This window comes from Solanum verrucosum, unplaced genomic scaffold (genome assembly GCF_900185275.1).
Source record: "Solanum verrucosum unplaced genomic scaffold, falcon-dt-bn FXZP01000108.1, whole genome shotgun sequence".
NCBI lineage: Eukaryota > Viridiplantae > Streptophyta > Magnoliopsida > Solanales > Solanaceae > Solanum > Solanum verrucosum.
Window position 1 is genome coordinate 1,357,752 of NW_026020274.1, and position 24,595 is coordinate 1,382,346.

Below are 24,595 nucleotides of genomic sequence, written 5' to 3' on the forward strand. Positions count from 1 at the left end.
TGACATCCTACCGTTTTACCTTCTTTCTCTTGATTTTCTTCACCCACGGATGTGACTTTAGACTTTGTAGCTCTTTATTTTTCACTTTCATCTTTTTCTTGCATTTTATTCTTTTCTTTAGTTTTCAACCAGTCACATCCTTTCCTCTCCTTTTTTTTTTTTTTTTTTTTTTAATATCAAACCCTTTTCATACCCATTTCTCTTTCGGTTTCCTCTTTCATAGCCACCCTCAACTTATGGATTTTCCATTGGTTAAGGTGGACAATACCCAATGTCGGATCAGGGCCAAGATTGAGGTTACTTTTTTCATTAGCCACTCTCAAATTAGGCTTTTGGCCTAAGTCGAGGTGCACATGTCCAAGGAGGGACGTGGGCCAACATAGTAGATTATGGGACGGTGAGTTAGGGGTTTAGAAAGAAATGGTCTAATTTAGGCTCAAAGCATTTGGATCAAAGGGAGCATTTATTTCATTTGGTTGGATTATTCTTTTAGGCAATTTATAGACTTATCAGAACAAGGGCCTATGATCACTTCCTAGCCTCTAGAGTAGATTGTCTTAGCAGGACTAACTAGGCAAGTTCTAGATTGGCACAAAAACTGTTTGAACAATCATCTATTCTCACACACTCTTGGCACATAGTTTCATTATCAGATTATCAAATTACCCAGTTCATATTTTAGCTTAAGTCATGCCATCAAGTTGGTTCATTATCATGTCATACTCAGAGCCAACACATTCAACTTATCTTAGCCTACAAATTCTAGCATACATTACAAAATTTGGACGGGTGCCATTTTTCATAAGACATCATGCTTCATTCTTTTTCATCCTTCTACACATACGATCCTAACACATACCGGTTCAACATAAATTAAACAGTCTCTTGGGGGAAAAGAACACAGGCAAGAAAAGCCCAAGAGAGGATTATGAGTTAGGTTACTCAGACTTCACCCTATTACTCACAATCCATTTACCCCACCCCCGACAAAAAATAGGTGCACTTCTCCCTAAAGCACACAAAAAAATAGTAAAAAGCATTGGATTTGGGTGAAGCAAACATGTGGCGCATAGCGCCGACGAACCATCAACAAGCGGGTGGGTCCTGTAACGACCCGAGAGCACCCCCTAGTCGTTACCGGCGTATTCGACCTCGAAGAGGTCTTATACAAGCCCTTAGCATTCATCATAACATGTATCATAGAATAAAATCACAGAAAATTTAAAACTTTTACTTTGGAAGTTCAACTTCACTTCATATATGAAAAATAGAATCTAACTTCGTCAGAATGCACCATCTAAACATAGAAGTATCGAAAATGGGACTTAGCCCTTACATCAATAAGAAGTCTTGCAAATAGGAAGTACAACAATGTCTTTCAACATAAGCAAAGAACTAAACATAGAAGCTAGATCATAGGGTCTTGTCCTTGGACTTGAGGACTCACCAACTTGGGGAAGCAACTTCAAGTGTCTTGAGAAGTAAACTTGAATCCTCAATGGCCCGAACCTAAATGTTTGGGGAAAAGGGAGAAAATATGGGTTAGTACAACACACGTACTAAGTATGGCTACTATGCATAAAAAACATTGAAACATGCATAAAGGGACATTTTATTCAAAACACTTTTTTTCCCCAAGTAAATCCAATATGCACATAAATTAAGTATCATAGTCCAAACCAACATAATATCATCCCAACATGTAGACAGCCCAAGCAATACTAGTGCAATGCAAAGAATAGAACCCCATAACCCTATTCAAAGTCAAGTATCACATTAAGCAACCTACTTCATGCATACATGCATAAGATCATATTTCATCATAACTTACCATATTCATAATGATCATACATAACATAGCTTCAACTTACATAAGTCGTAATCATCATAATCATAAGAGAACACTACTACAACCATCCCTTAGGATCCCACAAGTGCAATGTGCAAGAGAAGTCCCATACCCTCCCTTACACTATGTAGAAACCCTTAAGAAAGCCCTAGTAAGAGTTCACACCTTTCATAGCTTCATCTAATTTTACATTAGGGAAATATTGCAATAACCGACATAGACCATGAGAGTTACATGGAATCTGGTGTTCTACTCCCACACCGAAAAGAAAGGGTTAACACTTGCCTAAGGTGTAACCATTCGTACATAGCTATCTAGGTGGATCCACTAAGCTAAAGTCCTATGTGGTCACATAGTTAAGGGTCAAAGAAATTGCTTCTAGAAACCCTAACTTACTAAACGTGGGGGTTTCCATCTCATGAGACAACACATACCGTAGGTAATCTGGACTTGCTAAACGTGAGGAAACCCATGTGGGGAGCCGTATTTACTAAACGTGAGACCCTCATCTCATTTACATGCCCTTTCGGTGCTAAGCATCTAATTCCCTTTAGTAATCATCTTTAGTCATCACATAAGTTTACATTAGCCTTTACTAAACTCTTATGTAGACATATTATCATGATAACTGATATGTGTTCATAAGTGAGTAGCAATCCTTTCACTTTAGAGACATTTAGCAAGTGAGTAAACCTTTCACTTTACATTACACTACAATCATAAGAACTACATTTCAATCATATAGCAATAATACCATAATATACATACATACTTCATAGCTAATTCAAGTGTATAGGGTTAAGGATGAGGAAACTAGGTCATCAACACCACAATAACACATTAGGTATAACATTATTACAATCTAAGTTATTCCCCTTTCATACTTGAGTTCAAAGAAGAACCAACCTGCATACCTTCTTGCCCTTCGTGGGACATCCATACTTCAATTACCAAGCAATTCATAACCAATACATAATACAAGGTAATTCATGAAGTAATAACATAATCAATCATCAATATAAGCAATTGACATATTCCCTTCATAGCCTTCAAGGCTTCATTCAAAGACTCAACCCTAATTTCATAGAAATTATACATAACATATGGTATAATAATCATACAAACATGAATTACATAACATCACATTCAATTCATAGCCTTCAATTGATATCCAACACAAACTAGGGTTATAATTAGGAAAAGAAGGAGAAACATGGATCTCATGGGGAATTCTTCACGAAACCACCAATACGATATAAATTCATCCATAATTGTTCATCTAACACCAATCCAAGTCAGTCTATAACATCAATTTCACTTAGAAAGAAGACCCACATTTTTGGATTGAAACCTAGAAATTGGAGATTTTGAAATTCATCTTGAAGGGGCCTCTTGGGGAAAGGAATCCTAAGAGTGATAAGCAAACCATACCTTATTAACGAATTAACCACAAAAATCATATTTGAAACCTTGGAGAGTTGGTCTTCTTTTGAAGCTCCGATCTTCTTCAATGGAGTTCTTGAGAAGAGAGAGAGAGTAGAGAGAAGGAGGAACTATAGGTTTAGATCTTTTGGGTTTTGTGTTTGAGTGATAAAAGTGAGGTAAATTGACTTAAAAATCATTATATACACGTCCCCTAAAGTACCCTCAATACCCCTTACTTAAATGGACTCTTTAATGAAGTAAAAATAGATTTCTGAATTTCTGCATTTTCGTCGCGGACTGTTCGCTGAAGATATTTGGAATTGAATTTCGAGACAGTAGAGTCCGCGACACGACCGCGTCGCGAACAAACTTTTTTCTCCTTGGGGGAGCAAGTCCGCGACGCGCCCTTGTTCCCTCCAAGAGCAATTTGCAAGCTGCCTTGGCAGCTTGCTTGTCCAAGGTTGGGGTTCTCCCTTGGAGCCCCTTAGGGTGGTCCCGGGGTGTCGTATTCTAATGTTTTGACCCTATAAACATATATTTACCTATTTTAACTCTTTTTACAAGATTATACCATCACACGACACTCCCAAACATGCCCAAAACCTAAGGACACACTAGAACACATTCTTCTCTAGTTTCCGGACGTCGTGGTCGTTTCTTGACGTTTAGACTTTTACTCTTCCAAACCAAGTCAATTACATTAGTTTAGGTTTATAAACATCATTTTAACTATTTTTAAGTCATTATTCATGAGGTGAGGCTCTAACTTAAGTCATAGAATTTCTGGGGTGTTACAAGTCCGGTTTCCCGGAGCCCGCTAAATCCACACTTGGGTCACCTTCAGTAGTGCCCGCATCAACAAAGACAATACCATCAATAGTGATATCCGCAACTCTAATTGCACCATCAGTGGTGCTCACATCAATCCTCACGGGCACCTAACTCGATGCCCCAGTAGCAGCCTCAAGCGCCCTTTTCTGGCATAACTCCTCATCTAATATTGATGCTCTCCTAGCCTGCTCCTCTTCCTTACGCTCCCTGTTTTCTAGTTCAAGCATCATCAACGATCTCAGAAGGGTGACAAGATGGTGCCTCTTACCACGAGCACGGGTGGGATCGGGATGTGTCTCTTCGTCCACCCTGAATAAGGCATCAAAAATAGTATCCTTAGACAATACCATCGGTGCATGCTCTGGCTCATTCACAGGAATGTCAAGAATGACATCCACACTAGCTCGGAGACTAGCCAACTTCGCCTGAATGGAGGAAAGATCGGTGTGGGGGGCTGATCGGGCCAGAACTCTTAACTCAAATGCATCCAGGCGTTTATGAACTGCCTAGATCTGCTGCTCTGTCTACTTTGCCACCCTTTTCTCAATTTTGGCCTCAGACTCTTCTATCGACTTTTGCATCCAAGGCTGGATGTGGTGGAGCAGTGTGGCCATCTGAGCCTCTAATTTCTATACTCTGGCCATCGGGACAACAACAACTCTTGATGGTGGTGTGGACCTGGATAAGCTAAGAGCCTTACTAGCTGTCTTAGAAGAGGAGGCCGGTATAGTATCGGTGTGGCTTGGTATACTGGGATCATCGCCCTGTGCCTACTCCACCGTGTCTGCAAGATCTGTGCCTAAGGGAGGTACCTCAACCTGGGGCTCTCGGCGTGGTGCCGCATATTTGCCTCATTTCGAATAAGGCCTATATCCAAAGTCCCAGTAGGGTGGATCAACCTATCACAATGCCAGATCGGCACTCCAGAATCCCTGCACAACTGAAAAATCAAACATGGAAAGGGAGAAGTAGTGGAGGTCTTGAACGCTCTCTCATGTATCTTTGTCAGCAGCATGCTGGCAAAGTCAATCTCACATCCTGCTACTAATGCAGCAACTATGACGGATCTGTCCCATGTGAGTTGGTTGTCAGCTTTTGTAGGCGACACTCTGTTGCGCACCAACAGACAGAAGAACTTGGCCATGAAATTTAATATGGCATTTCGGATACCCAATAATGGTGCGGTGACCCACTCTGCACGCTCGCCATCTGCAGCAATGTGTTTAGCCAACCATAGTGTAATAGCCTCCCGCTGCTCAGGATATCTCTGAAAAGCGCCACCCTCACAATGTCCCATCGGTAATTCAACTCTGCTGTGTTCTGTGGCCAAGATTGACCGGTGGCAGGGCCATAGATAAATCAGTTGATGGTGGCATGTGATATGTCCATCGGACAATAGTGGAAGTGAAAGGGTCCTAGGCTGTGGGCTTGGACCGCTTGAAGATCAAACCTCGGAGAGTGGCAGCATAGAAGGCGTAGAACTCCCGCACAATCTCCTCGTTATAAGTCATTCGATCTCGAGCCATCCAGTCACACTTGTGAAGTTTAAAAGCCGGTGGATGTCGGGGACAGTGTGCAAGCTCCCCGTGAGGACTCTACGCTCATCTGTAATAAGTCGGGCCATCTTCTCTTTGTCATTTTTCATCTTGGCATCCCGATAAATCTGTCGTTGGCCCTCAACAAACCATCTATTTGGCTCGCCGGCCACTGGGGTAGGGTCTTCATTCTGTGGTACTGTTACTGTCTCTGAGCTAGTGGCCTCATCAGATGAGGCTGCTTATTCATTTTCACCGAAATCTGTGGTTGATTTAGCAATGGACCCTTCCTTTGGCAGACTCGAACCCTGAAGCATGGCTATACTCAGATCCCAAAGCATGGGCAGACTCGGAGTTGGACGTAGACCCATTCTCTGAATTGGAAGCAACCCCAGTTGGTGACCTGATCAGTGTGTGCTCCTCATTAGACTGGGAGACAGTGACTACGTCGGGAATCACCTTCCGGTGGGTGCCTCTGGTGACTCGGGGTGCAGTAGGAGAGGTCCTTATGTTGGGAGGAACGTATGCCGGATCTGTCTCCACATCATTATATTTGTCGATTAGCCTGAAGCTAGGGGCAACAGATTTTGACTTACCCTGTTTTGTATAGGTGACTAGCGTGGGTGCCATAGTACTTTACAAGAAATGAGGAATGGGGTGATTGTGTGATGACACTAAGCTTTGCAATACCACACTAATCGCCTAGTTGCACCGAACCCGAACACCGAAGTTTTGAATAAGGCAGTTGAGAGAGATTGGGGAATTTCTTGGATGAAGGGGTGAGAATTGTATATGGAGCAGTAATGGGTGATTTAAGACGTGATTTAGGGGATTTTGAGGAGTTTAGAAATGGTTTGGGGGTAAATGGAGGGAAGTGGGAATGGTTTAAAATTAGGGGATTTTAAATAGGATTAGTCCGAGTCGAGTCAGGCAGCATTTAGGGTTTCGAACCCACGAAACCCCGTCAACGGTCCGTGGGTCGATCTACGGTCCGTAGATGGGTACCCTAGATCACATTTTCACTTAAAAATTTAGAAACCTTACCTAGGATCTACGGACACTATTGACGGTTCGTGGAATGAACCACAAACCGTCGATGGGGTTCGTAGATTGCTGCACCAGACCTTTTTCTGTAGATTCTGATTTCCGCTCATGCACATGTAGCAACCATTAGCACTTTCTTTTTACATTTTCTGGACACTTTTTAGACACTGACGCTATGCTATGTCTAGCCAACACTAAAACAAAAATAAAACAACTATCTAAATGAGTACAGAGAAGAAACTAAACAAAGAAAACTACTGAACGAAAAACAAAAACCTATTGTTGGCTAGATTTTACATCTTGGATTGCCTCCCAAGCAGCGCTTGAGTTAACGTTGCAGCACGACGAAGGCCTCTTGATTACTCAGACTTCATCAAGATGATAGGCATCAACAACTTCTTGCACACTTTCTGCGTTTCCCAAATAGATCTTGAACTTTTGCCCGTTAACCATGAACCTTGTTCCTTCACTGTTCTCAAGCTCGACCGCTCCATGGGGGAGCACTTTTGTGAGTAAAAATGGCCCAGTTCATTTGGATTTGAGTTTGCCCGGAAACAAGCGCAACCTAGAGTTGAATAGAAGCACAAGATCACCCACAACAAATCCTCGCTTTTCAATTCTTTGATCATGATACCTCTTCATCTTCTCCTTGTACAAGGCTGAACTTTCATAAGCTTTCAGGCGAAACTCATCAAGCATATTCAAGTCATTCATTCTTTGATTAGATGTGGCGCCCTAATCCAAATTTAGCTTCTTCATCGTCCATAAAGCCTTATGCTCTAGCTCTACCGGTAAATGGCAAGACTTCCCAAATACAAGTTGGTACGAAGACATACCTATGGGAGTCTTGTATGCAATGCGATAGGCCCATAGAGCATCATATAAATTCCTTGACCAATCCGTTCTATTAGCATTCACAGTCTCCGCCAATATCTGTTTGATCCCTTTGTTGGACACTTCAACTTGCCCACTAGTCTGCAGATGGTAAGGAGAGGCTACATTGTGGCGGACACCATATTTCTCAAGTAGCGCCTTGAACAATTTATTACAAAAGTGGGAACCTCCATCACTGATGATTGCCCTCGGTGTACCAAATCTGGAGAAGATATTCTTTTTCAAAAAATGCGGTGACACGTTTACCTTCATTGTTGGGGAGCACAACTGCTTTCACCCACTTCGATACATAATCAACCGCAACAAGAATATACTTCATCCCATGTGAACTCACAAATGGACCCATAAAATCAATGCCCTATACATCAAACAAATCTATCACCAATATAGGATTCATAGGAAGCTCTTGCCTTTTTGAAATCCCTCCTTCTCTTTGGCAATGATCACAAGACTTGGCGAAATCATGAGCATCTTGGTGGATGGTAGGCCAGTATTACCCACACTGCAAAATCTTATGCGCAGTCCGAATACCACTATGATGACCATCAATAGGCGATGAATGACATGCTTCAAGTACACTCAACATCTCAACCTAGGGCACTCAGCGACAAATAATCCCATCAGCACAACTACGATACAAGTAAGGCTCATCCCAAAAGAATTTCTTCACATCATACATAAACTTTTTCCTTTGGTGAAAAAACAAATTCGGGGGCACCAAATCGTTTGACAAATAATTAGCAAAGTCTCCGAACCAAGGAATTAGATCATGAGAAGCAGCCAATACATGTTCATCTGGAAGAGCATCATTAATTTCAGCCCTATCTCCAAGCTTTAGCATAGCCTTTTTCTCTAATCTAGACAAGTGATCAGCAACTTGATTTTCGATCCCATTTCTATCTTTTACCACAAAATCAAACTCTTACAGCAACAATACCCATCTAATCAACCTTAGTTTTGCATCATTTTTCTCCATCAAATACCTCAATGCAGAATGGTCAGTATGCACTATGACCTTAGTACCGAGCAAGTAGGACCAAAATTTCTCGAATGCGAAAATGACCGCGAGAAGTTCTTGTTCCGTCACAGTATAATTCTTCTTGGCCACATTTAGAGCTTTGCTAGCATAGTAAATAGGGTGAAGAATTTTCTCTCTCCTCTGTCCTAATGCTACACCAAGCTCCATTCCACTCGCATCGCACATTACCTCAAACGGTTGTCCCCAATCCGCTGAAATAATGATAGGTGCAGTAACCAACTTCTCCTTCAACTCTCCAAATGCTCTCAGACAAACATCATCAAAATGAAACTTATACTCTTTTTCAAGCAGTTTACACAATGGATGTGCAATTTTAGAGAAGTCCTTGATGAACCTCCGATAGAAACATGTATGCCCAAGAAAACTTCTAACACCTTTTACAGAGATAGGTGGTGAAAGCTTTTCTATTACCTCTACTTTTGCTCTATCAACCTCAATGCCCTTCTTAGAAATACGATGACCTAAAACTATCCCTTATCTTTCACCATAAAGTGGCACTTCTCTCAATTTAGCACCAGATTGCAGTCTTCACACCTTTTAAGAACCTTAGCCAGATGATCCAGACATCGATCAAAAGAGTCACCTACTACAGAGAAATCATACATGAACACTTTAATAGTGTCTTCCACCATATCAGAAAATATCGACATCATACAACGCTGGAAGGTCGTTGGAGCATTGCACAACCCAAATGACATCCGTTTAAAAGCAAAAGTCCCATAAGGGCAAGTGAAGGTGGTCTTCTCTTGGTCTTTCGGAGCTATAGAAATTTGATTGTAGCCCGAATACCCATCAAGAAAACAATACCAATCCTTGCCTGCAAGTCTATCCAACATCTGGTCCATGAATGACATAGGAAAGTGGTCATTCTCTGTCCACGCATTCAACTTCCGGTAATCCATACAGACTCTCCATCCGGTCACAGGCCACATTGGAACAAGCTCGTTTATCTCATTTGGAACCACAGTAATACCACCTTTTTTAGGCACACACTGCACAAGATACACCCAATTACTATCTGCAATAGGATAAATAACTCCGGCATCCAACCACATGATGATCTCCATTTTAACTACCTATTGCATAGGTGGACTTAATCTTCTCTGGTTCTCGATACTAGGCTTGTGATCTGGCATGAGTTGGATTTTGTGAGAACAAATACCAGGAGGAATCCCAATAATATCCGCAATAGTCCACTCAATAGCTCGCTTGAACCTCTTTAACACAGTCACTAATCACTCTACATGTCTCGCATTTAAATCTGCCGCAATGTTGAGCGGCAAAGTATTATCTCTACCCAAGAATGCATACCTCAAATGCGGTGGTAGAGCCTTAAGCTCCAATTTTGATGCCTCTACAATTGATGGTTTCGCGGGTGGGGACTCACGATTCTTTATGTCTAGCTCATACCTCTTTGGTTTTGACCGATATTCGCACCTATCGAGTGCAACTACCAACTCATCGTACTCTTCAATACCATCACTATCGAAATTCATCATAACTGTTGCTAGTGCTTTAACACCTAGTCGCTCTTCAATTTGCACTTTTGTTTCACATTCAACTCTGTAAGTTATAACAGATACCGATTGGAGCTCACCATTTTGCTTCATGGACCTACAAATGTTGAAAGTTGTTTTTTCATTGTTCAGTCTAAACTTCATCTGCCCCTTCTCCATATCAACCAACGCACGCCCTGTGGCAAGGAATGGTCTCCCAAGGATGATAGGAACCTCAAAATCAACCTCACAGTCAAGAATCACAAAATCCATCGAAAAGATGAACGACTCCACTTTCACTAGCACATCATGGAGTACACCAATGGGCCTTTTCACGGTTCGAATGGCCATAAGTAACCACATCGTAGTAGGCTTTGGATCCTTTAGACCCAACTTCTTATAAATAGACAATGGCATGAGGTTGATGCTAGCACCAAGATCACACAATTTCCTTAGTAAAGTGTAACAACCCTTTAGCACATGGAATCGTGAAAGCACCAGGATCTTCTTTCTTCTGCACAAGAGACCTTGTAGCAATAGCGCTACAATGTTGCAATCTATCATCATCTTCAAAACTCACAGACATTTTCTTTGTCACCATATCTTTCATAAATTTCGCATACCCAGACATTTGCTCCAAAGATTTTATCAACGGAATGCTGATGGAAAGCTGCTTCAACATAGTAATAAACTTGCTATATTTACCATATTCAGTCTTCTTCAATAACCTCTGTGGAAAAGGTGGTGGAGGTCTAGGTATGGGGACCACTTTCTGAGATATATCTGCTTCTTTCTCTGTCGCATTCTCAAACTCTTCTCTAACCTCTACCACTTCATCTTCTTTTCTAATCTCAACATCCACCATAGACGACATAAGTGGATCAATGGTTTGCTTACCCCCTTGAGTAGTAACTGCCATACAATGACCATTATTTTTTGGACTCTGGATGGTGTTGCTAGAAAGAGTGTCAAGTTGACGTGGGTTCACTGTAGTAGACAACTAAGTCATCTGTTGCTCTAGATGTTTTATTGACACTGCATGGGCATCAACCTTTGGACCAATACCAGACAAGTCGTTTCTCATCTCCTTTACATTCTCATCAATTGCGTCAAACCTTCTCATCATATTCTGCATCATATCTTCCATACGCGTCATATTGCCTCCAGCTTCCCTAGTACCAGATTCTTGATTATGAAGGGGAACATAAGGTCCAACCTGATCGTTTCTGTTGCCATAGTTGTTTCGGTTATAATTGTTGTCGCGATTGAAGTTCCCATCCCGGACATATTGACCCTCTTGGTTATAATTACCATAGTTCCGACCTTGGTTTCCTTGACCGTGGCACCAATTTTCCGTGTTGGATCCTTGGGCATTTGGTTGGAAACCATCCGTCTGATCATTCACCGCAAAAACATCATTTTCATAGTAACACTCTTCAACTGGTGGTGGAGTTCTAGTCAAGTAGTTCACAACATTTACCTTTTCCGCGCCTCCGCTCACATACTTCAATACCAATCCCAACTCGGTCCTCATCTGAGCGATGCCTCACGAATCTCATCCGCAAACTGGTTGTTTGTAGCATGAACGACAAATGTGTTTCTACTAGTATCCGACCTCCTAGTGCTCCATGCTTTATTGTTTTTAGTTTTTCTACAATCTGTGTGTATGTGCACTCACCATATGAACCTCCAGCAATAGTATCAAGCACTGCTTTATTGTTGTCATCCTGATTCCTTCAACGACTCATCATCAATACGGTGATTCGAAACACCTCTTATGAACGCAGTGAATCTGTCCCAAGAGCTACTCACAGATTCTCCAGGTAGTGCCACAAAATTGTTAACCTTATATTTGTGATTGAGCTTCTTGGACACTGGATAATATTTTGCTAAGAACACATCCTTCAGTTGGTCCCATGTAATGATTGAGTTATAAGAAAGCTCAGTGAACCATACAATAGCATCGCCCGTCAGTGATAGAGGGAACACTCACAATCCGATGACATCCATATCTAAGTCTGGTCGACCTACACAGCTCTTGCAGACCACTCTTAGCTTAGCTATGTAAGCATGTGGGTCCTCTGATGGTAACCCCGAGAATAAGACCCTCGTGGTAAGCATCTACATCAAGCTACTGGTCACTAAAAATGTGTGCCCCGGAGGAAAAGGGGGTAGGACAAGAGGTCGATCAGAGTCAACAATATTGATGTTGCCCCTATAGTTGTCATGCAGTCGTGGGCCTGGTGGACCATGCACCGTCACTGCATCTTCCAATTGATTTTCAGCTAGAACCTAGTTGTGATGTCTAATATGAGGTAAATTTAAGGGTTAATAAATTATACACACGTAGACGGATCAAGGTGCGGGGTGAAATTCTCTAGATGCCAGACCAAGGATTTAGAGATACATAGCTTATCACTTTGCATGTAGTACACTAGGAAATGATTGCTATTACTAGGATTTCTGCGTTATGAGCTTGTGGTTCCCACAACCCTAGTTGTGGAGTTTAGTTACCCATAATCATATGAACACAATTCATTGTTTTAGCTCAAAGAATTATGAACTTACGTAATTAAGAATAACAAACCCGGAATTTCAACTTAAATTTCAATACCAAAATCTTCAAAACCAACTTAGGAAATCAAGAATTGCTAGGTTTGCAAGTTAATCTCCCAAGCCAAAAACTAGAATAAAAATAATAATGTCTAACCCTCCAAAAATGAGGTTTACATACCCTATTTATAGAAAACAAGTTCTAAATTAAAAGAGAAACAAAATAAAGAAAGTTTGCTCAGGCACGCGTCTTTATTCCATGAGACTGACTCACGGACCGTCAATGGATCTACGATCCGTGAGTCCCTTCCGTTAGCCAGGACTTGGAAAATATTTCAGCTTCAAAAAATCAACTTATCTTAAGCAAACGACGGAACACCAGTATGGACCATAGGTTAATCTACGGTCCATCGATCCCTCTACGTAGCTCCATACTTGGAATTTTCCAAAAATCAGGTACTAGAACCCTCGCAGTCACATTCTACGGTTTAGCAGGACGGTCCATAGATTTCCACACTTGGTCAAATTCCCTGATTCTCCTTCTATGCCTTACTATGCTGATGTAAGATCGCCATCTACGGAGCTTCAATGGACCTACGGTCCATAAATCACTTCCATAGATGCCCTTTTCAGCATTTTTTTCATCTGTCTCTTTACTTCCGCGCCTAAACATCTTTCCTGCAAAACATGATAAAAACACATAAAAAAACAATCTAAAAAGGCCCTAGACACACACAACTCTTAAGTGAAATATATTAAAAATACCGTAAACTCACGGTATATCACACTCTATGGTCCGAACTAGAGCAACGAAATTGGTAACACCATCACTAGCAAGAGAGGATGTGTAGACTACCGATAGTTGAATAGGGTCACCATTAAGAACAAGTATCCATTGCCTCGGATAGATGACCTTTTTGACCAATTGCAAGGTGTATCGATTTTATCTAAGATTGATTTAAGGTCAAATTACCATCAGTTAAAGATTGAGGTGGTTAAGAATTGGGTTGGACGAAGTTCTATGATTGAAATTAGCAGATTTATGGGGCTCACTAGCTACTATCGTTGCTTGTGGTATGAGTTGAGTCCAATTGGTATCTCCCGATTCCAATTGGTATCTCCCGATTCCAATTGGTATCTCCCGATTCCAATTGGTATCTCAACGAAGTGAACTAGACGTCGTAGTCCCAGTTTAAGAGACACAAGCAAGTTAATGGGAACTGAGAAGGTTCCAATTGGTATCTGGCCCTAAAAGAGGTGTAAAGCATAGATGATTAGTAACGGTCGTCTATGGAACAAACTAATTAAAGAATTTGGACTTATCTGCAAGTTGTAACTGCTTGAGTGTCATGAAACTTGGAATCTCAACGAAGTAATCTAGACGTCGTAGTCCCGACTGAAGGGACACAAGCAAGTTAATGGGAACTGAGAAGGTTCCAATTGGTATCTAGCCCTAGGGGAGGTGTAAGGCATAGATGTTCAGTAACGGTTGTCTATAGAATGAACTAATTGAAGAATTTGGACTTATCTGCAAGTTGTAACTGCTTGTGTGTCGTGAAACTTGTTGTGAAAAAAAGTCATCACGAGATTAGGTGCAAGGGTCTAGATAAATTACGATGTGGTTCGTAAGCGAGAATCTGGCCATGCGTTGCGACCAACTGATAATCGTGTGAGAGTCCTGGTATATCCCGAGGATATGTGTGTGGTAGTGTTGAAACGATGTAAAATAATTCTAAAGTGTGTACTTTTTTGGGTTGATCGGGGGAGGGGGTATACAACGATTGTCCTATCTAAGGGGATTGAGTACTCTAAAAATGTCGGTGCTATAGCTAGGAACCTTTGGGGGAAATTGGGAAAGAAAAGAACCCAGAAAAATTGTTACAAGGCGAGATATAATCTCAGCCCTGTCTCCTCTGTCTTCCCCTAGTCACAACTAAGGACCCCAAATCGTACCCGAACTAACCCCCGTAATCTAATTCAGTGTTCAACAATCGAATATAAGTTATTAGGTGTGTTAAAATTGTGGAGAACCTGGGCATATGAGGACGAAATCAGCGAGGTCGTGGAGGCCGGGAAATGGTAATTCAAGTAGAGAAGTAGTGCAACCAAGCAAAGAAGTTGCCCGTCAAGAGGACAGGGCTCAAGAGCTACTTTTGTGTGTGCCCGAATGGCTACTTATTCGTATGTATTAGTTCAATTACCTTGGGATTTGATGAGGTTTGTGTTATACTTTATGTCCCGATCCATGTTTCTACCCAGTTGAAGAGTCAGTCATAGTCATCCATGTATATCGTGTTGTCCTGTTGTGTTTATGGATTTTCAGATTTGGGTTGATTTGATTATGATGGATATGACTGACTTGATATAATATTAGGCATGACTTGGTTGTCCCCATAATATATCGGGATTAATTGTAATACTAAGTCGGTAACTCTAGAGATCCTCGGTAGGAAAAGCGGTAGGAAAAGATTAGAGTGGGAAGGGGTGTACAAGCCTAAACTAGCTAAGATTATATCCTCCATTCGGGATAGAAAACTGGTATGGCAGGGTTGTTTGGCTTATTTGGCTCATATTCGGGATGTTGAGGTCAAATCTCCCTCTATTGAGACTATTCTTGTGGTGTCTGAATTTTAAGGAAAAGTTTCCTACAGATTTGTCTGGTATGCCTCCATATAGAGATATAGATTTCCGTATTGACTTCAAAACTGACACTCGCCCCATTTCCATCCCTCCGTATTGTATGGCTCCAGTGGAATTAAGAGAGCTTAATGCTCAAATCCAAGAGCTTCTTGATAACGGGTTTATCCATCCTAGTGTTTTCAAATGGGGTGCCCATGTCTTGTTTGATAAGATGAAGGAGGGTAGTATGAGGACTGATAATTTTATCTTAATCCATAAGGGACTGGATTAATACCGTAATGACAAGCTTATGGATAAAGAAAGTTCCATTGAGTATACTTAGATGAAAGAAATTAAGTATTTTAGTAAGAAAGTGTGTACCAAGATTACGTGAGTCCTTTGAATTTGATGAGTTTACCTGAGTTTGAGGTGTCGTGTTGATGAAATGTTGGCTTCGTAGTGATAGTCAAGGCTGACTGAGCGTAATGGTAATAAGAGTTCGTGATGGATTGTGACGGGATGCAACTATATAATAAAATTATTGTTTAAGGGAATTTTTGCATAGTAATTACGACTTTCAAGTATCTAAGGTTGTGGTTTTCTAATATTTGGTTAGTAAAGTGGTTGTATGGAAATTTTTAAGAGATGGTGGGACACCATTCGAATAGAAATTAAAGAGCTAGAGTCATAATGAAGAAAAATAGTGGGATGTAGTACAACCTTTAGAGAGAGTCGAGAGCAAGAATATTTTATTTGATTGCAAAAGCTAAAGAGATATCTTCAGAGGGGTAGATAATTGGGTTCAGAGATGCGTGATTTCATTCATTTTGTTGTGGCTATGGTAATAATGTCACAAGTCCGTTGGATTTGGTTAAAAACTATTGGAAAGGACTTGAGAAAAGAGTGTACAGACATTAGCTCAAGTGTGATGATAAGTGTTTTGGCTTTATTTTTGAGTTTAGTAATGAGTACGATGAAATTTTAGCGAAGGATATTGTAAGATCGATGGAGATGCGATCAATGATAAGCGAAGATCCATGAATTCATAAAAATCTTCAAGGTACAAGATAATGTTGATAGATAAGGGAATGGTGTTATACAGTTGAATTTACAATTCATGTTTTTCATTGTAAGTCAACATTCGTGGTGAGATATGTTGTCAAGGTATGAATTGGCAAGGTGAGAAATGATCAATTGTACCCGGTAGTGAGCATTTGAAAGGACTTACACCTGAGTTGAGTCGTAAAGTCTATTACTATTGATTATTAAGTACCTAAGAAAGGTTTCATTTAAAAAAATATTGGGTTATAATAAAGGTAAATGGTCGGAGTGTTATGATGGTTGTTAGTATTGTGAGTATGATTCACTAGCTATGCTCTCGTTTGTTTTCACTTTTGTGGGTGGATCCTTAGTGGCGGATCAGGGGTACCAAATCTTGCGATGTTCTTTTGGTTGATTGGGAAGATTTGGAAGAATTGGTTATTTCGAATGACATAATTGGTGTTGTCTTGGAATTGTTAAATTATTTTAGGGGTTCGACATATACCACTTGCTTATGAGAGTTCATAGAAGAGATACCATGTGTAATTATGGTTGTTCGACAATCTTAACATTCATCTAGTCGTCGAGGTCATGTATTGATTGTGTGTGGTTGAATGTAGGGATCATTGGGTCCAATTCTACTGTTCTTAAGAGGTAATCTACAATTGCTAAATCTAGCATTTCGATAGTGTTGTTGGAGGTTTTGTATGCTTAGACATATCACTCGATGAGTATCTGATTTCTAAAGACCAAACTTTTATACCTTAAACACATAGAAAATTGGGTTGTGAGATGGAGGTGTTGATAAGAACTATGATTGGTTAGGTATTATGATTATGTGTTGGTTGGTTCAAGTTCACCTCTAATTATGACGAGTTTTGATTTAGGATTTTATCATGGTTATGTAAGAAAGGATTCGTCCTGATGTTTGTGTCAAAGTCATTGATAACAAGTTGTAGACATGTGTACGATCAACTTTGGTATGCTATCAGTTTGGGTTTGGGTTCCATGAGAGAACTATTGAATTGGGTTCCTTGAGAGGACCATTGAATTGTGTTGTGTATATGCTTGTGATGATTACGTTCATATCTAATGATGATTGATATTGGAAGATTGTATGTTGCTCTAAAAGGATAATTGCATCTTTTGAGACATGTGAAATTGTGCATTATTTGTAAGTGATGACTAATATTGTATATGCGTGTTTTACTTTGTCGTGACAACTTATGTATATTTCACATTTAGGATAGCCGCGTGATCCTACCAGTACACTGTGGTTGTGTAATGATACTGCCCTTGCTTGTTCTTTGTTGAGTACAGGGTATCTTCAGGCGGCTATTGATAGACCTCAACTAGGTGACTATTGAGCGTGACTGGATTCAAGGGCGAGCCAGTTCTTTCGGGCTGCCATGGATCTTTCTTATTTAAGTCCACTCTTTTTGGACTCAGACTATTTGTTTAAGGTGTTGTTAAGTTTCGGGGTTGTACTCCTTGTTCTTAGACTTGTCGTTAGTAGATTTTTGGTACAATGACTTTCAGGTTCTTGGGGTTGTTCTTCTGCATTAGTTTGGTTAGTTAATTGTTTAATCCCTTGGAATTTAAGGGGACTCCAATTTTATTGTTATTTAAACCTACTTTCGTAGCTTTAAATGTATATTGCTTGGGTTAAGTTGATTAGTTGGGCTATAGTTTTAGTTCTCCCACCGGAGGGTTAGTATGGTGCCACTCACGACGGTCTGAATCGTGATAAGAAAATAAGTAAACTTACATGTGTTAAACCCATCAGACTATCGAAGTAAGCTTAACTTCAAGATATGCTTAAATTGCATTACGTACAAAGTTATATTTATGATTTCACACTTTAATTTCAAGATTTGTTCTCTTAAAATGGAATGGATTAAACGTTTGGGCTTCTTCTAGTTTCGGAATAAGAAAGGGATGGATCAGTGCATCTATTGGTGTGACCATTTTGATATTATACAAATTGTTACATATTCACATTGACAATTAGTCTAAGTCTTTGCTGAAATGTATGGCATTTGTTCCTAATTATTCAATGGTCAATTAATGACCAGAAGCATTATGGCATATTGCTCTGTACGTTGGCAATGGTCATATAGTAACATCTGCACGCTAGTGCATTTGTTGCCTTCACCTTTATTTCATTCTTTTACGCCTCCATTATACCTTGTAAACTATGAACCTTTAGGTCATTTATGTCACGCCTTGAGCCTACACCCAGGGCGGGACTGGCACTTGAGAACCATTGTTGGCCCCAAGTGAACCCTTGGCCTGGCTTACTTACTCAGCGAAAGACTTTAATCATTAAGAACATAACTTAAATGCAAGATAAATCAACTGTCTCAAACTAAACTCATAATGTTTTAGAAATAAATATCTAACTTAGCCAAAGTGGTAACTCAAATCTGAACATAAGCCAATAATAAGGTAAAGATAAATGACTAACTAACGGTCTGTCTATGAAGCCTCTAAAACAGAGATGGATGTCGGGACAAGACCCACGACATCCTAATGAACTAAAATACTAAAGCAATAAAAGGGATCCTCCGAAGGCAAGGAGGCTCAACAACAACTCTGGAGCTCAACTAGAATCAACAATTCGCTGGATGTTAATCCTGGTTACCTGTATCTGCATCATAAAAAGATGCAGGCCAAATGGCATAAGTACATTGCATGTACGAGTATGCGAGGGGAATACTAAACAAGACATAAGCTTGAAAGGAACTGAAAGAACAAACATGGTCTTAACTTAACTCAACTGAACTGAACTTATTTCAATATAAAGAAATAACATAAATGCAATATAAAGAAAGCTTTTAAATCATGGATATCAACTCTGTGTATTTAAAAATACCATAAAACTTTGTGTGTATGCAAAAATACAATATAAATTTTGAAATGTATATAAAAATACAAAATATTGTTATGTGAGTTTCTCTAACCGATAACCATCACTTAAGAGCTATTGTGATGATACAATGTTTTGCCTCACGCTGCCACGACCGTCATATACCTTGTCGAGGGTATAGAACCTGACTACTAAGTGGATCCACGAGTCTATGCTAAAAAGCACTAAGGAATCATCTAAAAAGTATGACCCCTTTCTACCCATGGTGGCGACATGGTTTATGGGGGCTGGGAGTTGTTTGAATTCTCCCCCATATCGGTACTCAATACTACTCCCAAAATATGGTACTAGCTCTTATGTTTAAAAACATACTCCCTTCGTCCCATTTTATGTGGCAACATTTGACCGGTCACTGAGTTTAAGAAATAAATGAAGACTTTGAAATGTTTACCAAATTTCCCTTTAAAAAGTACACTCTTTTTTCTCTCTCCTCATAAATGTATTGGAGTATTATTTTAAGATTAAGTGGGACCAACAAGGATAAAACAGGAATTGTACCTTTAGAAACCTACCATATAAGGAAATATGACATTATTTTTGGGACTGATCTAAAAGGAAATGGTGCCACATAAAATGGGACGGAGGGAGTACTTCTTTCTGTGGTTTGAGATATTTGCTCAAAACATAGCTCATATGCTCCTCTTGGAAATCAAAGTTTCCTCTCTTGCTTAATCGTGAAAACATTTACTCTTTAACTGAAAACTAGCTCAAGGACTCTTTTGAAAATCAAGGTGTCCTTTCTTCTTTAAATGTGAAAACATTTAACTCTTTGGGAATACATAGTCTCGATATACACTTTTGAAGAACTGAACTTCAAACTTTACTCTTTACTCAACTCAAAAGTCAAGTCTTAAAACAAAGTTAAAACATTTGTAAAAGACTTTTGGAAGACTCTATGAACTTCTCTTGACTTGGATCTTAACTTCTCTTGACTTGATTCTTAACCTCTCTTGACTTAACTCTTAACTTTCTTTGAATTAAATTATGAATTCAAGGATTGTGATTTCTGATAGGAAAAATCTCATGATGTTTAGGAATGGTTTTAGATAGTTAAACATGAGAAAATATCAAGAAATCACTGTCTGTAAGCAAGTCCGCGATGCTAAGATGCATTTAATTATTTGGTCACGAAATAAGTTTTGAGGCATAATAGTCTGTGACCACTCTGTGATGCGGAGAAAAAATTTTCAATCCTGAGCAACAGGTCCGCGACGCGGACCTGGTACCCAAATTTGCCCGACTTGTTCCTTCTCCGTTTTTTACCCCAATTCACCTAAACTCAGTTCTTTTTCTCAAATTCTCTTTAGATTCAGATACCAGTATCTATACACAAGAATCTAACACAAACAACTCAAGTAAACAACATTATAACCTCAAGGAACACCTCAATCTCAACCTAACTCAAGAACGAAGGCCCATTTCAAGAACACCAATCAAGATTCATCAACTTTCAACTTTCTAGAACGAATTTTGCTGAAATAAACATAATTATCGCATGGGTGAACAAACCCAATTCTATGAAAGACTCACATACCTCGTAGGGAATAACCCTTGGCGAAATCCACACGAAAATCTCCAAGAAATCGACGAATTCCTACTTCTTCTCCTATTTTTCCCCTTCTTTTCTCTTTTCTCAAAACTCTAACTCTTTTTTTGAAAAGCGTAAACCGAATCCTATCAGTTTAGACCCCATATTAATTACCAAAAATGAAATTAAAATAAAGGAGTATGAAAAAGACCATAATGCCCTTCTAAAATTCGGATTGGACTTTCCTTATCCAAACAACCCAACTTTGAATGGACATATCTCACTCATACAAACTCAGAATTTTTCAAACTCGGTGGCGTTGGAAAGATAATTCATAAATCTTTCCTCCGGTATCTGGAAACACTTCTAACTCATCCTGAGCTAGTATTTATTGTCATTTGAAGTTGACCTAAAACTCAAACTTAACATAACTTAATCAATTTTCCAGATTTTTTATTCTTTCCAAAAATGACTCTTTCTAATTCTAATTCTTTCAATTAGCGAGATGTTACAATATCTCTCCCTTGGGAACATTCGTCCTTGAATGAGATTACTATTATTAGGCTAAGGGTGTAACATCTATCATTCAGTTCAAATACCCAACAAGCAAAATGCAAAAACAACATGCCTACTTATAAATAAATACCAAGAAAAGGATTAGTACCCTGATTTGGAACTTCTCCGGATTCGAAGAGATGCGGATATATCTTCTTCATATCTTCCTAAACTTCCCAAGTAGCTTACTCAACAAATTGATTCCTCCAAAGAACTTTGACTGATGCTACCTTTTTTGTTCTCAACCTATGAACTTGGTGATCTAGAATCTAAACATGAATCTCCTCATAAGATTAGCTATTCTTGTTACCAATATCTTCAGTTGGTATGATAAGTGAAGGATCTCTCATGCACTTCTTCAACATGGAAATATGAAATACCGGATGGACCACTGCTAACTCCTGTGGTAGATCTAACTCATAAGCTACATTTCCAACCCTTTCAGATATTCGGTAAGGGCCAATATACCGGGGACTAAGCTTCCCCTTCTTACCAAATCTCATAACACTTTTCATGAGTGAAACTTTCAAGTATACCCAATCATCTACTTCAAACTCTAACTCTTTTTTCCTAACATCAATGTAGGATTTTTGACGACTCTGCACTGTTTTCAACCTCTCTTGAATCATTTTAACCTTCTCCATAGCTTGATGAACTAGGTCTGGTCCTATCGACCCAACTTCACCAACCTCAAATCATCCAATGGGAGAACTGCATCTTCTCCCATAAAGAGTTTCATTCGGAGCCATATGGATGCTAGAGTGGTAGCTATTATTATAAGCAAACTCAATGAGAGGTATGTGATCATCCCAATTACCCTTGAAATCAATCACACATGACTTCAACATATCTTCCAAAGTCTGAATAGTGTCCCCTGCCTGACTATTTGTTTGAGGATGAAAAGCAGTACTTAAGTTCACCTTTGAACCCAAGCCTTCTAAGAATGACTTCCAAAACTGTGCAGTAAATTAGGTACTTCTATCTGAAATAATTGAAATCGTAACTCCATGAAGTCTAACTACCTCTTGAAGATACAACTTGGCGTAATCCTCTGCTGAGTGAGTAGTCTTTACCGATAAAAAATGGGCTGATTTTTTCATTCTATCAACAATCACCCAAATAGAATCATGCTGCCTGCGAAACCTTGGTAAACCTGTGATGAAGTCCTTATTGATCATCTCCCACTTCCATTCTGGAATCTCTATATTCTGAGCCATACCACCGGGCCTTTGATGCCCTACCTTAACTTGTTGGCAATTCGAACATTTAGCAACAAACTCTGCAATGCCTTTCTTTATACTACTCCACCAATAAAATTCTCTCAAATCGCGATACATCTTTATAGAACCCGGATGAATTGAATATTTGGAGCTATGCGCTTCCTCCATGATCCTCTCTTGGAGTTCATCCACCCTTGGTACACATAACCTACCTTGATACCTCAATACACCATCTCCCCCTTATTCAACAATCATTACTTTTGCTTATGAACATTTGCCTTCAATTCAAGCAAAATAGGATCTGGGTCTTGTTTTTCTTTCACTTTTGACACTAATGATGATTCAGCCCCATTCATCATCACCACTCCTCCTTCTATGGAATCCATTAGTCGAACTCCTAATCGTGTAAGTCTGTGCACATCTTTTGTCAACTCTTTTTTTTCTTCCTCAACATGGGCAGTAGTACCCATAGACAACTTGCTTAAGGCATCAACAACAACATTAGCCTTACCTGGGTGATAGAGAATACTCATATCATAATCCTTGAGTAACTCTAACCACCTACCTTGTCTGAAATTAAGTTATTTCTTACTAAACACATACTGAAGACTATTGTGATCGGTGAACACATCCACATGAACACCATAAAGATAATGACACCATATTTTTAAAGCAAATACTACGACAACTAATTCTAGATCATGGGTTGGGTAATTTTTCTAATGAACTTTCAACTGTCTGGAGGCATAAGCTATCACGTTGCCTTTCTGTATCAATAGACAACCCAAACAAACTATAGACGCATCACAATACACCACAAAACCTTGAGTACCTTCTGGTAAGATCAATACTGGGCAGTAGTTAGCCTCTTTTTCAATTCCTGAAAGCTTTTCTCACAAGCTTCAGACCATTGAAACTTAATTCTTTTCTGAGTCAACTTGTTCAAAGGAGACTAAATAAACAAGAACCCTTTTACAAACCTTCTATAATATCCAACCAATCCCAAGAAACTCATAATATCAGTTGGAGATGTGGGTCTAGGACAATTCTGCACTACCTCAATTTTTTGGGTATCAACTATAATCCCATTAACGGAAATAGTGTGGCCTAAGAATGCCATGGACTCAAGCCAAAACTCACATTTCGAGAACTTAGCATACTACTCCTTATCATTTAGAGTTTGGAGAACTATTCTGAGATGGCTAGCATGATCTTCCTCATTCCTCGACTAGATTAGAATGTCATCAATGAACACGATAATAAACATATCTAAATAAGGCTTGAATACTCTATTCATAAGGTCCATGAATGTTGCAGGTGCATTGGTCAAACCAAAGGACATAACTAAGAACTCATAATGACCATAACGGGTTCTGAATGTTGTCTTTGGAATGTCACATTCCCTTACCCTCAACTGATGGTAGCCTGATCTGAGGTCTATCTTAGAAAAACAAGTAGCACCCTGAAATTGATCGAAGAGATCATCAATTTTCAGGAGAGAATACTTATTCTTGATGGTAACCTTGTTCAACTGATGGTAATCTATACACATTCTAAGGGAACCATCTTCCTTCCCCCACAAACAAGATCGGAGCGCCCCAAGGTGAGACATTTGGTCGAATAAAACTCTTCTCTAGGAGTTCTTTCAACTGCTTATTCAACTATTTTAACTCTGTTGAAGCCATTCTGTATGGCAGAATAGATATAGGATAATTATTTGGAAAAAGGTCTATATCGAAGTCTATTTCTCTCTCAGGAGATACCCCGGGAAATCATCTGGAAAGGCTTTTGGAAACTCTATTACTACTGGAACTGACTGAATAAGAGGTATCTCAACACTAGAGTCAATAACTCAGACTAAGTGATAGACACACCCCTTGGAAACTAACTTTCTTACCTTAAGGTACGAAATAAAATGACCCTTAGGCACCGCTGAACTACTCTTACACTCTATAACTGGCTCATTAGGAAACTGGAACTTGATAACTCGAGTTCTACAATCAACTGAGGCATAACAGGCATGAAGCCAGTCCATAC

General features: G+C 39.6%; 2 protein-coding genes across 2 annotated transcripts in view; one reads left to right on the forward strand and one right to left on the reverse strand.

The window, feature by feature from the left end:
• Positions 1-24,595, forward strand: part of LOC125834031 (uncharacterized) — a 509,901-nt gene that overhangs the window by 262,830 nt on the left and 222,476 nt on the right. The gene's annotated exons all lie outside the window — the stretch shown is intronic.
• LOC125833842 (uncharacterized) lies at positions 5,613-9,684 on the reverse strand. The gene is made up of 2 exons (XM_049513006.1): positions 9,522-9,684; positions 5,613-5,878 (listed from the first exon to the last, which is right to left on the reverse strand). Exons 1-2 carry the CDS (start codon positions 9,682-9,684, stop codon positions 5,613-5,615), a joined length of 429 nt encoding a protein of 142 aa, XP_049368963.1.

Bases quoted from the DNA above. Each gene is read 5' to 3' on its own strand.
- LOC125833842 (XM_049513006.1), bottom strand. From the start codon at position 9,684: ATGGAGATCATCATGTGGTTGGATGCCGGAGTTATTTATCCTATTGCA. The intron at 5,879-9,521 runs GTATGGATTACC...ATGAATAAGCAG, and splicing joins TGTGACCGGATGGAGAGTCT to CCTCATCTGATGAGGCCACT.